At 40.2% G+C, this 19527-nt stretch overlaps 1 protein-coding gene across 1 annotated transcript in view; it reads right to left on the bottom strand.

The window, feature by feature from the left end:
• Positions 1–19527, bottom strand: part of ADGRD2 (adhesion G protein-coupled receptor D2) — a 258692-nt gene that overhangs the window by 11737 nt on the left and 227428 nt on the right. Inside the window, exon 20 of the mRNA XM_072430618.1 lies at positions 19255–19285. Within this exon, the coding sequence (XP_072286719.1) occupies positions 19255–19285 (31 nt within the window). The remainder of the gene's footprint in view (positions 1–19254; positions 19286–19527) is intronic.

Genomic DNA, 19527 nt, shown 5'->3' with positions numbered 1-19527 from the left:
AATTGCTCCAAATAGAATCCAAATGTGTTGTCAATCTTCAAGCAACCAAATCTCCTGGCCTAAGCAACACTCTTAGTTATAAACCATTTTTATGACTTGATCCTTAAGGATTTTTTCCTCCTACATGCTACTATTTTCTTATTCTCCCCGTGCCCATACTATCATTTACTCCCACTGATCTTATATTACTTACGAACCCATATATATATTTTTTTTTTCACTTAAGACTTCTACTTATCCTTATACTCATATATACCTCAATATACACCTCACAACATACTATACCTAAACACACTATGGATTATAAACACAGACTTTACTACCCTGAATCTTTACTAACTGAATCTGTTGAGTTTGATTGTATAGTGTTGTTTTGAATCATCCTTTATTTTATTGTATTTCATATACTTTGAACTGTTTTGTTGGTTTATCTGTATAGGCCTCTTATGTCAATCATGATTTTATTGCATATTTATTTGACTAATTAACCTTATATATATTTGCCTATATATATATTTGCCTATACACATTGTAAGCCGGTTCTTCCTGCAATACATATATATATACTTTCATTGTTTTTTATGTATACTACTTCCAGTATACTTTTTTTTTTTTTTTTATACTTTTCCATTTTTGAATCCTCTCTTCCTTTCAAAATATATTTACAAACATCTAACTTCCTCTGTCGGCTGCATTGACTTATGGGGGACGGGAGGCCAATCTCTAGCCTGTGCTTGGCCGTATCCCTTTCCCCCGTGTAAACTCCTAGGCTCGGGAAAGCTTAGGAGTTATATATTATTATATATATATTATATATTTAATTACCACAGGCTTGTTATTTTATGTTATAAATACTTATTTACTATATGCCCTATATTTTACCTTATAGGTATATAATTTTTATCCTTACAATCATCATTCGTAATCTCGCTATTGAAAACCTTTTTCAATGGACAAACGTTTCTATATGTCTCTACAACTCCAATTGCAACCAACTCCCATTAGTAATCTTGTTACCTTAGATTAACATCTAATGGTAAGTTACCTTATCCTCCTTTTTAATTCCCCTTTACCTACACAACTACCATACGCCAACTCTTGACATAATAAATTATATCCTATAGGTTAAATATCAACATATCTAAACAACCTGAATAGTATCCGTTTGTATATGTTATCCCCAGGTAAGCGAAATAATCTCACCCCTCTATTTATCACCGCTACCTCTATGACCCCATTAACCCTTCTAAACACATTCTAATGTTCTCATATATGTATTTTTATCATCTAGTGACTATCCTTCTAATAGTCCATATATCGGAAATATTCGATTGGATTCACCCTTGTATTCATAACCTCCTACCTTGACTCCTCTGTCAAGTACATCATAATCACACAATGATAGTATATGTTTTACATTATACTGTATGTATGTATTATCAATTACAATGTTACAGCCCACCAGCATTACTATTGGGAATTATCTGAACCAAGCATCAAATTCTAATTTGACTTTCCCCTGAATTTTAAGTATCATATGACTACTGGTCTATACTTCTTATCATATAGTTTTTCACTTAATTATCTCTTGACTATATTATATAAATATATATAAAAAATATATATATAATATATATTTATCTTTTATACTTGCATTGATATACAATAAGGATATGAAATACAATCAATATCTGTATTATCTTACATTTTATGATATTCATCAACCCTATTAACCTGTAATCCTTTTGTATGTGTAGACCATTGATCACATAAAGTCACGTACCCCTGAGGAAGCCCAACCCAGGCAAAACGCGTCGGGGACATATACGGTAACACGGTCATATTATTACTATTATTTTTATTTTATTGTGTTAGTACCATCCTGTCTAGTGGATTACCCTACCACTGTGATTTATAACAGAACTAGGAAACACACACAAAAATATTTGTATAGGTTTTATTTTTAATTTTTGTTTACATGTATGAAGTTATTGTGTATGAATTTAATACATATGAATACAATACATTTTGACTTACTACATTTGAGCCTCAAACCTCTTACTTTGCCCTCTCTTTGCAATTTTTTTGAAATTACTGCTACTAAAAGAGAGTGGCTCAACAGTACACTTCTCTTACCTATATAGGACAATAGGAAGTACCTCCATCACTTTCCTATTCTAACCCTTTTTCCTTCTCATATTTTACTATATTTATATGTATTTATGTCTTTTCATATTTAGGCTTGGTCTACAGGGACTGTTTTAAAAACGCATGTGAACTTTTATATGTGTTTTTATGCACTTTTACAAGCGATTGTAAGCTTTTTAAGAAAGCTTCCATTGAAAACAATAGAGGCTTTTTTAAGTGTTTTTAGCAGGACTTTGGAATCTGGAAGCCCCCTTTAAAAAGGAGACTCTCAGATCTCTGCCACTCCACACTTGTGAGCTTGTGAATCAATGTAGTTTGATGTTGTGCTTGGCAACCTGGACCTCCTTCCATCACCATCAGGTGTGTTAAAATGAGTATGCAACCCAGCTTGACAGCTAATTGATAACCTGTTTTGCCAGGAAGTGGAAGTGTGCTTGTATACAATAGGGCTAAGAGCAGGCAGCACAGCACAATGAGAACAAACCTATACTACTATATATGAACAGAGAAGTTCTGTAGAACAGTGGCAGCAAATCAACATGAGTGAGGTATGGTAAAAGAAAACCACAGCTTATTAAGCAAAATGTCAGACTAATAAACATAAAATAAATAAAAACCATGACTTAATAAAAATGTGAGGTACTTACCCCACCAGCGATCCCGCGTGGTCCTCAGCAACCCCAGGGATTGCAGGCAATGTAGAGGAAGCCACTGCAGCAGGCAGCGTGGCTGAGCCCGCTGCATCTCTGCTAGCACCACGTCTCCCTGCTCTGGCAGAGGGATCCATTCCAAACTACTGTTTAGCCAAACCGCATTCCCAGCATCCCTACGAATTCCTGTGGACATACGAAGCACAGCACGGTCAAGGAGCCCTGTAAGAGATGCACACTACTGTTCGCGCCTCTTCAATCCCCCAGGGGCGGGGCAGTCGGTTGCTGGAAGGGGGACTCTGCCTCTACTGTGGTGATCCTGGTCACAGAGCAAGGACCTGCCCCCGCAAAGAAGCTGGAAGATTGCAGGTTATCAGGGGTGCAGAAGGAGGCACCTTAGACCCCCCAGCCCAATCTCAAGGTCGCCACCTGGTTCCAGCTACCGTGTCTTGGGACAGAAAGACCTGTCAGGTCCTGGCCTTCCTCAATTCCTGGGTAGATGGTAACCTCCTAGATCAGGATCTCACCTTTGACCTAGGGATACCTGTCACCCCTCTTGGCCCCCCTTCAACAGGTACTTACACCTTCTATTATGCCAGGAGTGCTCTTAACAGTGGGGGCCTCCCATAAGGAAGAGATACAGCTGATTGTCATCAGCATGGTTAAAACCCCCTTGGTATTAGGCCTCCCTTGGTTAAAAGCCCATAACCCTGTGATTAACTGGGAATCGGGCCAGATCGTCCAGTGGGGGATCGAGTGTCAGGCTAACTGTCTCACACAAGTATTGCCAGTACAGTCCCTCGAAGTGGCAGAAAAATTGCCGGAGCCTTACCGGGAGTTTTCTGTTGTCTTTTGCCTTCAAGAAGCTGACAAACTTTCACCTCATCGGCCCTATGATTTCCCCTTTGAATTACTTCCAGGAACCAAGCCCCCTAGTGGGTCATTTGTTTAATCTGATAGAGCCAGAAATAAAGGCCCAAAAAGAGTACATCCAGGAGAACCTGGAGAAAGGCTTCATCCGTCCATCCTCTTCCCCTGCAGGTGCTGGCTTCTTCTTTGTGGAGAAGAAGGATGATGGGCTGAGGCCCTGTATTGATCATAGGGGCCTGAACAAGATTACAGTGAAGAATCGTTACCCTTTGCCCCAAATGGAAGACCTTTTCTCTGAGGTCAACGGGGCTCGATTCTTCACTAACCTTGATTTGAAGGAGGCCTACAATCTCATCCAAATTCGGGAGGGTGATGAGTGGAAGAGCGCCTTTAACACCAGGGACGGGCACTTTGAATTGCTGGTAATGCCCTTTGGTCTGTGTAATGCCCCAGCGGTCTTCCAGGAATTTGTAAATGATGTATTCTGGGAATTTCTGGGGAAGTTTGTGATCGTTTACACAATATAACAACATAGTTTCCACAGAACCCAGGTGTGCCAGGTTCTCCAGAAACTCCAGAACTGCCTCTGTGCAAAATTGGAGAAAGTGCATCTTTGAGGTACGTGAGGTTGTTTTTTTAGGTTATATTTTGTCGGATCACAGGTTGGCTATGGATCCAACCAAGGTCTCAGCTGTCCTGGAGTGGCCGCAACCCACTGACTTCAAGGGTCTTCGGCGCTTCATGGGCTTTGCAAATTTTTACAGAAAGTTCAACCGGAACTTCTCCTTCATTGTCCGCCCTCTGACAAATCTTACCAGAAAAAGGGGTGGTCCCCTCAAGGTGGACACCGGAGGCCTGCGAAGCCTTCGAAGCACTGAAGAGGGCTTTCTGAGGTGCACCCATATTGATGCATCTAGTGCCCAATCTCCCGTATATCGTAGAGGTGGATGCTTCGGAGAATGGCGTAGGAGCAGTTCTCTCCCAGTACTCTGGGAAACCGTAGAGATTGCACCCCTACGCCTTCTTCTCCCAGAAGTTCTCTGGAGCTGAGCGTAATTATGACATAGGCAATAGAGAACTTCTGGAGGTGAAGTTGGCATTTGAGGAATGGAGGCATTGGCTGGAAGGAACGGAACACCCTGTGAGGGTTTATACTGACCACAGGAACCTAGAGTATATCAAAGGGGCCAGACATCTTAACTTCCACCAAGCCCGTTGGGCCATATTCTTCCCAACATGTTGAACCTAGAGTATATCAAAGGGGCCAAACGTCTTAACTTCCACCAAGCCTGTTGGGCCCTATTCTTCACAACATTTAATTGTCAAATTACTTATAAGCCAGGTTCAAAGAACGTTAAGGCCCATGCCTTGTCCCGTTGTTTCCCAGAGGCCACTTCCCTTCTAGATCCGTGCTCCAGCCCCATTTTGCCCCGGTGTACACCGTCCCGTTCCGCTCCCTCTGGCACTCTGCTTCTCCTGCCTATTCCTGTGTCTCTATTTACCCACATATCTTTTGACTTTATCACGGACCTTCCAGGTTCCGCAGGGATTTCAGTAATCTGGGTGGTGGTAGATCGCTTTAGTAAACAAGCCCATTTCGTACCACTACCCAAGTTGCCCTCGGCAAAAGAATTGGCTAACTTATTTGTTGTCCATGTATTTTGTCTTCATGGGGCTTCAGAGAATATTGTTTCGGACCGGGGGGTCCAGTTTGTTTTACGGTTCTGGAGAGAATTTTGTGCCCAACTAGGCATCAAGCTCTCCTTTTCGTCAGGGTCCCACTCCGAAACGAATGGCCAGACTTAATGGACCAACCAGTCGCTGGATCAATATCTTCGGAGCTTTGTGTCAGGATACCAGGAGAGATGGGCAGACCTCCCCTTTGCGGAGGTGGCATATTACCACCAGGATCTCTCTGTTCATGTGCATTGGTGGTCATAGTCCCAAGGTTTCCTCTCTGTCGGGTCCACTCTCTGATTTTCCAGCCCTTAATGATTGGGTAGAATGTTTTCGATCTGTTTGGAACCAGGTCCAACATCATCTCAGAAAAGCAGTAGCCCAACAGAAAAGGTTTGCAGATCGCCATAGATCCCCCTAGCCCCAGTTCCAACCCGACGATCTGGTTTGGGTGTCTGGTTTGGGTCCGTTCCCCATCGGAAAAAATAAATAGATTAACTTATAGGGTTAGGCTTCCCAATTCCCTGAGAGGGGTGGACACCTTCTATGTTTCCTTATTAAAATCTGCTACTGATTCTGCCCCCCTTTCCGATCCCCCTCCACCGATTGAGGTGCAGGGAGCACCAGGTAAAGAGAATCCTGGACTCTCGTAAGGTGCATAACTCTCTGCAGTACCTTATTGATTGGAAAGGGTATGGACCGGAATAGAGGTGCTGGGTACTGGCCTACCGCATACATGCGGAGGAACTTGTGTCAGAGTTTCACCGGGATCACCCAGAAAAACCCCGACATGAGGGTCCTAAGGCCCCTCCTGAAGGCCCTCCTGTGTGAGGTACTTACCCCGCTGGCAATCTCGTGTCATCCTTGGCAACCCCAAGGATCGCGGGCAATGTAGGGGAGGCCTCCGCAGAAGGCAGCGAGGCCTGAGGTCTCCCCGCTCTGGCGGAGGGATTTGTTTTGGCTGAACTACTGTTCGGCCAAACGGCCTCCCTGTGGACATGTGCAGTGCTGCACACGTCCTCAGTATTCCTGCGGACATGCGCAGCACAGCACAGTCCAGGGGCCCTGCTGCAAGAAGCGCCTGCGCTACCATGCGTCCCTCTTGTACCCCTCAGGTGCGGGGCAGGTGGCTGCCTTACTGTGGGGCGGGGCATGTTTAGTTTGACTTTCCTGCGGCCAAATCGGTTGCAGGGGATTTGTAAGTCAATTAATTCATCTTATCCAATAGCACCAGGTGGTGCAATGTGATTGGGCAGTCTGCCTATTTAATGAGACCTGTCATTAGCACCCTTGCTTGTTATAGCCTCTGTTTTACAGTGTGCTTGGGTGCGCTCTTGTATTGGATTACCGTGTTAACCTCTGTTGTCTTGTCACCAACTCAGACTTGTTACCAATAGCGACCCAGCCTGATTACTGACCTTTGCATGAACTCCGCCTGCCCTAACTTCAGTTTGTCCCTGTCTATGCCTTTGCCCCATCCTTCTGTACCTTACTTTATCGGACTGACCTTCTTGTGTTTTGCCCCAGCCTGTATCTGGATTACGCAATAAAGGTTGTTAAAGGAATTCCTGGAGTTGGTTGTGGTTTGTGCACCCTGGTGCATTACACATGAAAGGAATATGTACATAATACATTCAAAAAACAATATGTGACAATATGACTTTGAGAATGGGACAAAAGCAACGAGGGGGGTCATGTACTAGTTTGGAGTGGAAACCATGAGTACATTTGTACTAATTATTAGTGGATAAAATGACAAAATATTGCTGAAGAATTGCTAAACAACAGAAACCGTATATAGAAACCAGGCAAAAAAACATTGCAGCAACAGCAAAAGTCACATCAATGCATACCATCCAAGCAAACTTACTTGATTAATCCCCCCCCCCCCATCACAAACCAGTAAAAAAAAATGTAATAAAACAAATGCAGCCAATCTAAATATAAATGAACCAATTTTCTGAATTAGTATAATGTAACATAAAATCATAATATAAAAATGTAGCACTTACCCAAAAGAAGATAAAGCATTAAGGATTCAAATTGACCTGTAATGGACTGTAGATGCGCACAGAACAGGGTCCAGGTGTGCCCTAATTGATTGCTATGACATCACCATTGACAGAGCTTAACAGATCCTCCTAAATCGCACAGCTGAAAATTATTCACCTTAATTGGCGAATTCTCGACCTCACTGCTCATTTATCAATGCTTTAAGCCAGCAGGGGAGTGCACTAGCACTCTACCCTGGCTTACGGTAATGCACAGGGTCCAGCGGAGCGTGTTTTCACGCAGCGAGCTTATGCACATTTGCGTGATAAATCAGCCCTTATGAAACTGCCTTTAGTGAATGGCCATTTAAAGGGGAGGTATTTCTTTCACAGAATTTTTATTTCACAATAGAGTTCCTTCTTTTACAAAATGCAGAAGTAATTTCATGTTGGGTAGAAATATAGCTTCCATGCTCCCTAACTATAAAAAAGGGTAACTGTGTTGAGAAAAAAATGAAGTTAAGACAGTATTTAATCTGTGTTGTATTTTTTTTCTGTGTGCTAAAATTTTCAGATTCAGTTCATACTAATGAATATTAACAATCCTTCACACTTATTAAAAATATTAATTTTGAGCAACTTCCCAATGCACCCCCAATATGTGCCCATATTGGTTATTTACATTGAGTTAAAGCATAAGACTTGTTTATGACTACAGATATACTTTGACTGATGAAACCTAGAGAGTTATATAAATCAGTACCATTGTACTTAGAGTAACTGCCTGAGGCAAGCCACCACTGAGAACAATTGTCACACTTTTCTGGATTTGCTTCCAATTTTGGTGCTAGATTGCTTTTTTGCTTCCTTGCAGTTACCTATCCCTGATCTTTCCCTGAGGAAGAGGAATAGTCAGTGTACCAAATGCCCAAGCACTGGGGTATGTACACTCTTGTCTCTGTCATTCTGTCTGCAACAAAAGGTAATGGTCAGTTCCCAGCCAGGGATTCTGTCAAGCTGGACACATATTTCTGTAAAATGTCTGTATTGCTGATGTAGCATAAAATAAAAGGGAGGATCATTTAAGGTACAGGTAAATTGTTTTTTGCCTTATAACAGTTGAGTCTTCTGTTCCTGGTCTCTGGACCTCCTCTCCATGGTACTGATTCATCCATAAAGCTATGACCACGACTGAACACCAAAACAAATCTATATTATGTGTATGTTTATGTTTGGCTATTGTTTACTTGTTACAATGAGATTATATTGGTATAATATTATTAATTAATCTTATTATTATTATTAATAATAATAATAAACATGATTTATATAGCACCAACATATTATGCGGCACTGTGCAATAAATAGGGGTTGTAAATGACAGACAGATACAGGCAGTCACTCAGGAGGAGGAGGAGAGGACCCTGCCCCAAAGATTACAATCTAGGAGAATAAAATTAAGATAAATTTGTCTGTTTGTTTTAGACAAGTAAAGGTGTTTCTCTGGAAGAACCGATTAATGCAAAATGTGTTGAGGAACACAGTAGATGTAAAGCAATGTAATTGTAAACATCATGGTCATTCTATTTAAAGTTTGTATGTAAGTTTTTGTGCAATTTTATTAATGTTTATTAAAAGTCATGTAAATTTCATGCATATACAGTGCCTTGAAAGTCCCATGGGTTTGTTTTGGTGTATAATTAGACTCTAAATACCCAAGTTACCATTTTTTCTATATCCTGCTAGATAGTGTTATGGCCTCGCCCAAAAATTCCTTGTCATCTGGGATTCTAAAAAAATATTAATCTGGATAAAATATTGATTCTGCTGTGTGCTTATTGGAGATGATGCTAGACCTTGTTGTCAATGTTGGGCCCTGCCATTGCTTGTTCCACAAAAATATTCTGAAAAAAAAGTAATTATCCTATGTTTATCTACTGGATGATGGTATGCCCTGCTGTCAATGTGGAGATTTGGTAATACTTGTTTCTCTGCAGAACGTAGTCATTCTTGTGGGTTCTTCCTCTGGATAATGGGGAACTGTAAATTCTCCTTATAAAAATGTATTTTCCTGAGTTATTCTCTTGGATGAAGCCAGACATGTTGTACCCTGCCAATGTTTGTTTCATAAAACTTTTATTGAAAAAGGTATAATTCTTTCGTATTCTTTCCATGGATCATGTGGGGCCTGGGTTCCCACAAGTCCTACACTAATGTGGAAAAAAAACTCTTCGATTGCAGGAGACCCAACTTGCTGAAACATGTTTTCATAGGGTTTGTAAATCATAGCTGGGTGAGGTCTGGGTTTGTACCTGCGTCTGGTAGAATGAGGAGGACTAATTCTGTTCCATGAGAATTGCTGATGCAATGTCCTTAAAAAAAGATTTATTTCTTTTTACATTTTTGTTGTTTTTTGAACCAATTATGTGTATATCTATGTGATGTTTGAATTTGTATGTTGTATTTGTAATTTTACTGATTAATGTGGTAACCTAATTCAAAAAGGCCCTGGTTAATTGTAATTTACATCATATATTTCATTACAGGAAAACTTTGTTTTTGTAAACATTCTTGGTACCCACATTTAACAAGGTCTAAAGGAATAAATCCTTCTGTGATCGTAAATACAAGTAAGTTTTATTGATGCTTTGAAATCACACCATATTTTATACTTTTTAAACACGAGAATAAGCCACAATTCTGGTGTAATCATACCTAATAGTTTACCCAATATTATTCATTGAACACTATCCAGTGTTTATACACTAATTATTACTCAAAAAAAAGGATGCCAAGGATGTTTCAATATACCGTGTTTCCCCGAAAGTAAGACCTACCCCGAAAATAAGACCTAGCACTTTTCCCCCAACCTGCCCTAATATAAGACCTACCCCGAAAATAAGACCTAGTAGAAAAATAAAAAAAAAATAAAAAAATAAAAGCAAACATAAATTAAAACAGTACTCACCGAGCGGGAGACAGCGGGCGTACACACAGCGGGCTAACACACAGCCGCACAAGCCGATGCTTTCCTTGTAGTTCCGGCTCCTGTCACAGGCGGAGTGATATTACATGCACTTCGCCTGTCAGAAGCTGAAGTGCATGTAACCAGGCTAGTTCTAGTGAGCCCTTAAAAATGTGTTAAAAAAAAAAATTAAAATAATATACTCACCTGATACGCGATCCTGCGTGTGTCTCTGGCTGCAGCATGTCTCTCTTCTCTCCTCTGCCAGCATCGTGTCTTTTCCTGTTTGTAAAGCAGGAAAGAAACCGGCACAGCGCCACCTGCTGTTCCCTGTCCTAACTGCCGAACAGTGGAAAAAAAGCACAGAGTGATCAGAAGGGGAATTTGTAAGGGGAATTTGGGAATATGGTAAGTGTTTTTTTTCATTAAAAAAAGTATATAAGACCTACCCTGAAAATAAGACCTAGTGTGTTTTTGGAAGCCCAAAAAAATATAAGACAGTGTCTTATTTTCGGGGAAACACGGTATTTAGTGTTTTTCAGGTCTGCTGAATCCAAAAATGACATCAGTTTATTGAAATGGCTCTAGTTCTTGTGATACAGGAATCGGAATAGACAATTTTACCAACAACAAATGTTAACACCGCATAAATCTTTTTTTACACCAATGTTTTCATTTTCTACATAATACCCCTACATTTGCCCCTGTACAAAACATAGGTCAGACCACATCTGGAATATGCAGCCCAGTTTGGGTCACCAGTTCACAAAAAAAGAACATTGTGGAATTGGAGAGAGTGCAGAGAAGGGCAACTAAATTAATAAAAGGAATGGAGGAGCTCAGCTATGAGGAGAGATTAGCTGAACTGAATCTATTCTCCCTTGAGAAGAGACGTTTAAGGGGGGATATGATCCCCCTGTATAAACATTTAAACAGTCCATACAGAGAACTCTCTGCCCCATTATTCACTTTGAGATCAATACAAAGAACAAGAGGGCACTCTTTGTGTCTGGAGGAAAAGAAGTTTAAGCTGCAGGTAGGGAAGGGATTCTTCACTGTAAGGTCTGTGAAAATGTGGAATCGGATCCCTCAGGAAGTAGTTTCAGCAAGTACTATAGATTGCTTTGAGGAAAAAGCTAGATGTTTTTCTAGAAGCACAGAATATAACTGGGTATTAAGGCTTTTAGGTAAAAATACCAGTGACTGTTGGTCCAGGGAACAGCCGATTGCCTTGTGGAATCAGGAAGGTCTTTTTTTCCCGTTGAAGCAAGTTATACCAGGGTTTTTTTTTTGCCTTCCTCTGGACCAACTATGTCTTATAGGGTTTTATATCTGGGATATGTTTATTTTCCTAGTGGTTAAGCTTGATAGACTTATGTCTTTTTTCAACGTAACCTACTATGTAACTATGTAGCATTATTTTCATGAAACTTTCATTTGCCTTCTTTTTATGCATACATTTTCTTTTTTTTTACAGAAATATGAGTTCTTTTAGAAGAAGTTGTTTAAATGACCCTAATGTATTTCGCTACATTTATGGTAAATATTCTCAGCAAAAACAGAGAAGAAACATTACAGAATTTGTGAAACAAGCATATCTTGCATATTTTTGTAATAAACCAGGGGACCAAGATAAGTTTTGGGCTCCCCATATGGTATGCAAAACTAGTAAAACCGAAAACTGAAAAGTTTGAAAGTGGTGTACCTATGGTATGATAGGAGAGAGACCAAAACTTATCATAATGTTTGTTATTTTTGTGCTGTAAACGTAAAAGGTTTTAATCAATACAAGACAAACAAGTAGGAGTACCCTGATTTGGAATACGCAAGACGACCTGTGCCATATGGTGCCCATGTTCCCATATCAGTGTTCAGTACATTTCCTAATTTTCCTGTATCCGACATGGAGGATATACAGGGTTTGGAGTGTAATCCAGGAGTTAGCAGCAGAAGTGAATATGAAGGAAGTGTTTCATCAAACCAGAAGTTCTCCCAAGAAGAGCTCAATGATTTAATATGTGTCCTAAGTCTGTCAAAACAAACTTCTGAACTTTTAGCATCCAGGCAAAAAGAAAAGAAAGGTCTGGGACCAAAAGTTAAAAAAATGATTTATAGGACAAGAGAGGTGACACTCCTACTATATTTCAGTGAAGATGGAGACTTTGTTGTACTACTGTTGTAACATCCCTGGATTACTAGCCCACATGGGAGTACCAGAATACCGAGCAGAGGACTGGTGGCTTTTCAAAGACAGTTCCACTTTAAGTTTGAAATCTGTTTTACTGCATAATGGCAACTGCTATGCATCACTTCCAAATGGTCACTCAACAAAACTTAAAGAAGAATATGAAAATATTTATATATCAAAATGGTCTTACAAAAGCTTTGCTATCATGAACACCAATGGTCCATATGTGTTGTTTTAAAAATGGTGAACTTCCTACTTGGACAGCAAAGTGGATAAACAAAGTACCCATGTTTTATCTGCTTGTGGGATAGTGGAGCAAAGCAAGTTCACTGTAAAAAAGAGACATAGCCTCCAAGGGAAAACATGAAAAAAGTGCAGAGAAAATCATTAACGAGCCAATGGTTGACAAAGAAAAAATCATTCTCCCTCCACTACACATAAAATTAGAATTAATGAAGCAATTTGTTAGAGCTCTGAATAAGGTTGGAGATTGCTTCAAATAAATGTGTAGATTCTTCCCTGGATTGATTACTGAAAAAGTAAAAGCAGGTATCCTAACCCCAGATTCAGAAACTGATTCAAATTTCACAAGTTACATGACTGATAATGAAGCTTCTGCCATAATGAACAAAATTATGAAGAACTGGCTCTTCAACTTTAAATATTTTGGTGCTACTATGAGCATAAGGGTACAGTATTTCCATAGCCATTTGCAAATACATTTGTAGATTCTTCCTTGGATTAAGTACTGAAAAATTAAAAGCAAGAATGTTTGATGAACCCAGATGTGGAAACTGATAAATGATTCCAATTTCACAAGTTACATGACTGATACTGAAGCTTCTGATTGGCACATCTATGTCATGGTTGTCAAGAGCTTCCTTGGTAACCATAAAGCACAAAATTATGAAGAACTGGTACAAAACTTGCTTTTGAACTTTAACAATTTGGGTGCTACTATGAGCTACACTATCTCCATAGCCATTTGCAAAAAGTCTCAGAAAACCTTGGTGATTTCAGTGAGGAACAAAGGGATTGGTTCCATCAGGATATAAAAGGTGATGGAAGAAAGGTATCAGGGCAGATGGACACATGATGGCAGACTACTGCTGGAGCCTTCAACGTGATTGCCTTGATCATCAGCATAAAAGGAAATCATACAGAGTTGTTAAATGACTTCTTTGTGATTAGTTCTCTAAAAATACTGAATATAAAATATATTGTCATTAAGTATTTCAAAAATATTCGTAGGCATATCTAGTTTAATTTTGCCTAATTTTCATGTTTCATTAGTTTTCTAAGAGGTTTATATTGAGGTCATTATTTTAAAAACTAGAGTCAATCTAGCAAAACCAAGACCATATTTGGAATCTGTGCAACAAACAACCTAAAATGACTTTAATCTTTTTGGCAAGAAAATGTTTGTTGACCAGTGGTATATTTTGAGTTATGGAGGTTAGGACACACAACACCCTTTTGGATTGAATGTTTTTTGGAATACCAAAAGTAGTTGCAAGTATACTGATTCATGTTTGTTAGTTTTTTCTCTCTTTTTTGTATATATTATGTGTAGTAACTCTAAGTATTGCATGGACCTTACTATTTGTATATTTATCTTATCTAATAATTTATGTGTCCCAAGCTCCCGAGGAAGCCGTTATGGCAAAACGCTTCAGAAAATAAGAGACTTAAGGACTCCACCTTTAAGGTCACACCAAACAGATACGGTTGAGTAACCTAAATAGGATCTCTGCCTTTGTTGTCAATGTTCTTTATTAACCAGGAGTGCTTGTCTAGAACCCCCCCCCAAAAAAAACCTTTTATCCAGAATGCAAAGGGGAAACAAAGGAGTTTTAGCACATTATTGATATTTGTGATTACACAATATATCTTGTACTATATGTATTAGTCTTTTTGATTTGTTTTAAATACAATTCAACTCTTTCTTTTTTTTTACTTGTTTCAGTCCTTAATAAAACGTTGAACTTACTGCTAGGCAGAGTGTAAAACAAAAAACTAATATTGGGAAAGTATGTGGCTCGCACACATTCTTTTGATGATTTTTTTTTAAAACATAACTTACAGGAGATTTGGGGGAAGAACTTTTAAAAGGTCATTGACCACCACTAAACATGAAGGATTGTGGGATTACTTTAGTAATGTATTACATGATGGGGGAGTTAAACACAACTGAGGAATATTTTATTAAACTGTCTCAAGTTCCAAAGTTAGAAAGAATGTATTAAAATGATGCTGTCTGTAACCAAAGGTGATAACCAGGACAAATAGGCTGCAAAATTAGTCTTGGTCTAGGTAAAAGCCGAATGCCAAATCACTGCCCAGAAAACAGCTGTTTTAAATAGATGGCGCTTATTTTAGTGAAATCTAAAACCTGATTATAAAGTTAAGTCTGACAAACAGAAACTACATACCAATGCACAGTGTGGGTGGAAGATAGATGTGCTGCCATAGCATGCTGCTAATTTATTTGATGTTTAGTTTAAATGGTATGTTTTTCTATAACTCCTCCAATTTGTGTATTAGCTGGCACAGCCCTGCAAGACACCTCCAACAATTTCCCATTGTTAGTTTCAGTATTGCCCTCCTTCAAGTATGGAGAATTTATTAGGAAATGTCAAGTTGTGCCAAGTTGAGATATGTTACATAAGATTTCACTTCTGATATTTTTGGTGATTAGACACTGCCTGTAAATCGTGTCAGTTCACTTGTAATACTGACTACACAGCCTGGGTCTTAGCAATTTTTTTGTACAAAGCAACATGTGAGACAATAATAATAATAATAGAAAAAAAGAGTTTGGGTCCTAGGGAAGAAATGTATGCTTCACGTCACAGGGAATGCTATGGGAGTGTGGAAAGGTTTTGAGTTTCTAGCATAAGATGGAAATACATTAGGGAACAGCCCGTCAACCACAGTACTGCATGCCAATAGGCACCATCCTAATAGCTTCCCTTGAAATCTACTGGTAAAGTAGCTGCATGGGCTGCAGGAAAGAAGAAAGTAGGGATGTATTTGGTCCACGTGTCCATATGACACAAGCCTCTGTATGCTCTAAAGGATTTGCTTCAACCAGGAGAGTAGGAAATGAGCCTTAAGACAACACCCCTAAAAAGAGATTAAGCTTTCTAGATGAGGTATTTTATTTTTAAAAAGTGACAGGTACCTGTCTCCCACAGTTTTTTTTTATTTTGTTAATTATGTAACTATCTCTGCCTCACAAAAAAAAAAAAAAACAGAACAGCTGCTTTCTACTTCAAGTGCTTTATATTTCTATTTCAGTGTACTGTGCTCACTTATCATTATAGCCTGACTCCTATACCAAGCCACTTTTTCTTCTTTTTATTATTAAACAGGATTTATATAGCACTAACATATTACGCATCGCTGTACAATAGACAAGTACAGAGAGTGACAGAGGAGGAGGAGAGAACCCTGCCCAGAAGAGTTTACAATCTAGGAGGTGGGGGGAAGTCTCACACAATAGTAGGAGAGATATGGAGTGGTGGGTTGGAGTGAGGATTTTAAGAAACAGAAGATGGGAAGGCAAGTTAAAAAAGATTTTGAGTGCAGATATGCAGAAATTTGGAGCAAGCCGAATAGGACATGGTAGACCATTCCAGTTGGGCAGCTCTAAAAAAGTCTTGGAGCCACGCGTGTGATGAGGTTGGTTATTAGTAGGTAATTTGAGGAGCGAAAAGAGTGGCCAGGGGAGTATTTTTTTACCAGGTCTGAAAGTTAAGTGGGTCAGAAACTCTAAAGGGGTTTGAAGGCAAAGCACAGGAGCTTGAATTTAAATCTACAGTGAAATGGAAGCCAATGAAGAGAACTACAAAGAGATGCAGCAGTGGAGGACTGATGGGAAGGATGGATAGGTCTGGCTGCAGCATTCATATTAGATTGTAGAGGAGAGAGTCAGGTTAGTGGTATACCAGAGAGGAGGAGGTTACAGTAGTCCAGACGAGAGATAATAAAAGCATGTACAAGGAGTTTGGTAGTCTGTGGAGACAGGTAGGGGTGGATTTTTGGAGATGTTGCACAGTTGAAAGTGACAGGACCTGGAAATGATCAGAAAATGTTTTGAAGATGGGGGGCTAAACGAGAGGGCCCAATTAAGGGTGACAAACGTGCCCGAGTAGAAGGATGAATGTCGGTTTTGTTAACAGTTAGAAACATGTCGAAGGGAGATTTCATATGTGGGGGGGGGGGGGGGAGTTCTGTTTCATCGAGGCTGAGAGTGGATTTGAGTGTCGTCAGCATACAGATGGTACTGTAAACCAAACAAGGATAAGAGACTACTGAATGAGGAGGTGTACAAAGAAAAGAGAACTGGTCCATAGACATAGACAAGGTGCTCAACAAGTTTGAAAATATAATGGAGAAGTGAGATCGGACGGTAGCTAGAGAGGGAGGGGGGAGGGGTCCAGTAAAGGTTTTATCAGGATAGGAAGAATATTGGCATGTTTGAAAGCAGAGGGGTAGATATCAGTGGAAATTTCAGTGTTAAAGTGTTGTAGTCTAGCTTTGTGGTCCATGAAGTCAGTACTGTGGCCAGATTTCCTCCACTTGCCTCAGCTGCACGAACAGACTTTTATAAGTAATTGGTGTGATTGTTGGTTCAGGGGTTGGCAGTGGGGTAGTGGAAGGTGGCAGGGGCAACTTTATCCAGAGCCAAAGAAAGAGCGTAGTTGAAATGTGTGGCAGTTTTATCTGGGGAGGCGAATTTGGAGAGAGAGGGTGGGGGATGTAAGGTGGTTTGAGAATGGGTTGTTGTCAAGGTTGACGATATCTCCCTGCCGTTGGCTAGGTTTGGGTTATGGTGAAGAGAGGCAAGAATTAGATAGGTTGAAGGTGATTAGGTTGTGGTCAGAAAGGGGAAATGGTAAGTTGTCAAGGTGGGTGAGGTTGCGGAGTTTGGAAAATACCAGGTCTAATGTGTGTCCGGTGATCCTGAGGAAGGATGGTTGGGGTCATCCACTGCAACATTAAAGTCCCTAAAGATTATGGTGGGCAGGTCATGGGAAAAAATATGTGGGAGCCAAAAGGCAAAGTTTTCCAAAAATTGGGAGACTGGGCCGGGGGAGGTGGTAGACAACAGCAACAATAAGGGTAGGGGGAAAAAAAGACAGATGAACTGGACTTAAAAGAGGTGAAAATGAGAAAGGACAGGGTAGGAAGGACTGTATGTACAGTGGAGGGAGATCAACACCACCCCCCTACTCTGTTGCCAGGTCTAGGGGTATGTGTAAAATGCAGGTTTCAGTGAGAGCCAGGAAGTTTAGAGATTTAGAGAGAAGGTTGTGGATGAAAGTTATTTTATTAAAGAGAAAGTGGTAAGAACTTATGGGTAGTGGAGATGAGAATGAGGTTAGGAGGAGGGTGTATCATTGAGGAAGGTTAAGGAAGAGGAAGGCTGTAGGGGGGACCAGGATTTGGTGGGGAGGAGAGGGAATGGAGCCAGCAAATAGAGTACAGGATGAACAGTACCACTCCATGAATCCTTAGCAGTACCTGAGCTCACCTTTTTATTCCCCACTCTGGATGCCCACTCAATAACTTGAGGGAGGTTGAGAAGGGAGCGTTACTTTATCTCCTCCCACTTCTTCCTACTATTGCTTTATCTTCTATAATATCAATAGCACATAAGTTACTTTTCTCAGATCAGTAAGAGGAAAAACTAAAAGTCATGCTAATTTCTTAGTGTTGGTTTAAACGTTTGCAAGAGATACAGAAACTTTTAATTCCAATTTCATAATATGAGGATAACTGCAAAACATGTGTGTGTTTATAAAATTGTAATATAAAAGTTGTTCCTAAAGGGACAGCTGAAAGAATACGTGTCTGTATTTGTCACACTTACCTCTTCCTTACTAAAGTGCAGAAGCATCTATCCTGCTCATGCGGGCATTTCTGACGCTGGGCGTGCCTCTGTTTCCAAGCTTTATCAATTTTGTCCAATCAGAAAATAGCCTCTTGACCAGCTCTGCCTATTTAGCTAGCTCATACACTGCACTCTGTGTTCGGGCAACGTGTTTCCATTTTACCGAGCCACTAGTTCTGTTAAGATAGTTCCTGTACACCTGTTGGCTAATTCAGTGTTTCCCCTGTCCAGCTTCTGCGTTAACCCCTCGTTGTCCAGTCTGTTGGTTCCTGGCCAACTTCCCTTTGCTGTTCCTGTGTTCCTGTCTGTCCGTGGATATCCCAGGGTCACCAGTGCCCTGTTGCTTCCAGTGTCTACTGTATTCCCTGTGCCCACAGAGGCTCCTGTGTCACTGCTGTCTGTCTCCCGGATCCCTGGCAATTGACCCCTGGAGTGAGACCTGACCTCTCGTTTGCTGCCTTGCCTCAACTACTGACTTTTCTCGATTATCCTTCTGCTTTGTGATTTGGTACCGTGTTTTGCCCACCTTGGTGTGCTCAAGGGCCGCAACCTGGCAGTAACCAGCGGCCCCACATCCTCACCATCAGAGGCTCTGGAGAAAACCTGGATACTGCTTAGACTCTGTGCCTTGGCCCTTCTCAGGGCTCACACCACCTCCATGCAAGCCGTAGCGCCCCCTAGTGGTCCTGTCTCTCCGTGCATGACAGTATTATTACACAGTATACATGCTAAAGTTATTTTTTGATAAAGAATATTGTTTAAGAGACTATTTATTCAAGTGTTACTAATGTTTAATTGATGGACCTGATTATTACATTTTTATAAACCTGCCCTAATGATCACAATACATAAATGCAGAAACTTACCTGAAGTTTTAAAAGCAGTGAGTTCTACTTCCTAGGAGATAAACACAAAGAAAAAAATATTCAAATGTTTTGTAAAATATCTTAAACAATAGTGATAGAAATGTTACATGGCTGGACCATGGATGATTGTGTGTATAAAGAGTGATTATTGGACATCCTAAACAATCCTAAAATGGAAAATAAAATGCTGCCGCAGGCTGATGCGAGCCTGTTGCAAACTAATTAAAACTTCGCTTATCTCATTCTTATGGTGACTTGATCTAGCAGGGAGTA

This window comes from Pyxicephalus adspersus, chromosome Z (assembly GCF_032062135.1).
Source record: "Pyxicephalus adspersus chromosome Z, UCB_Pads_2.0, whole genome shotgun sequence".
Lineage (NCBI taxonomy): Eukaryota > Metazoa > Chordata > Amphibia > Anura > Pyxicephalidae > Pyxicephalus > Pyxicephalus adspersus.
This window is presented reverse-complemented; position numbering and strand designations above follow the sequence as displayed.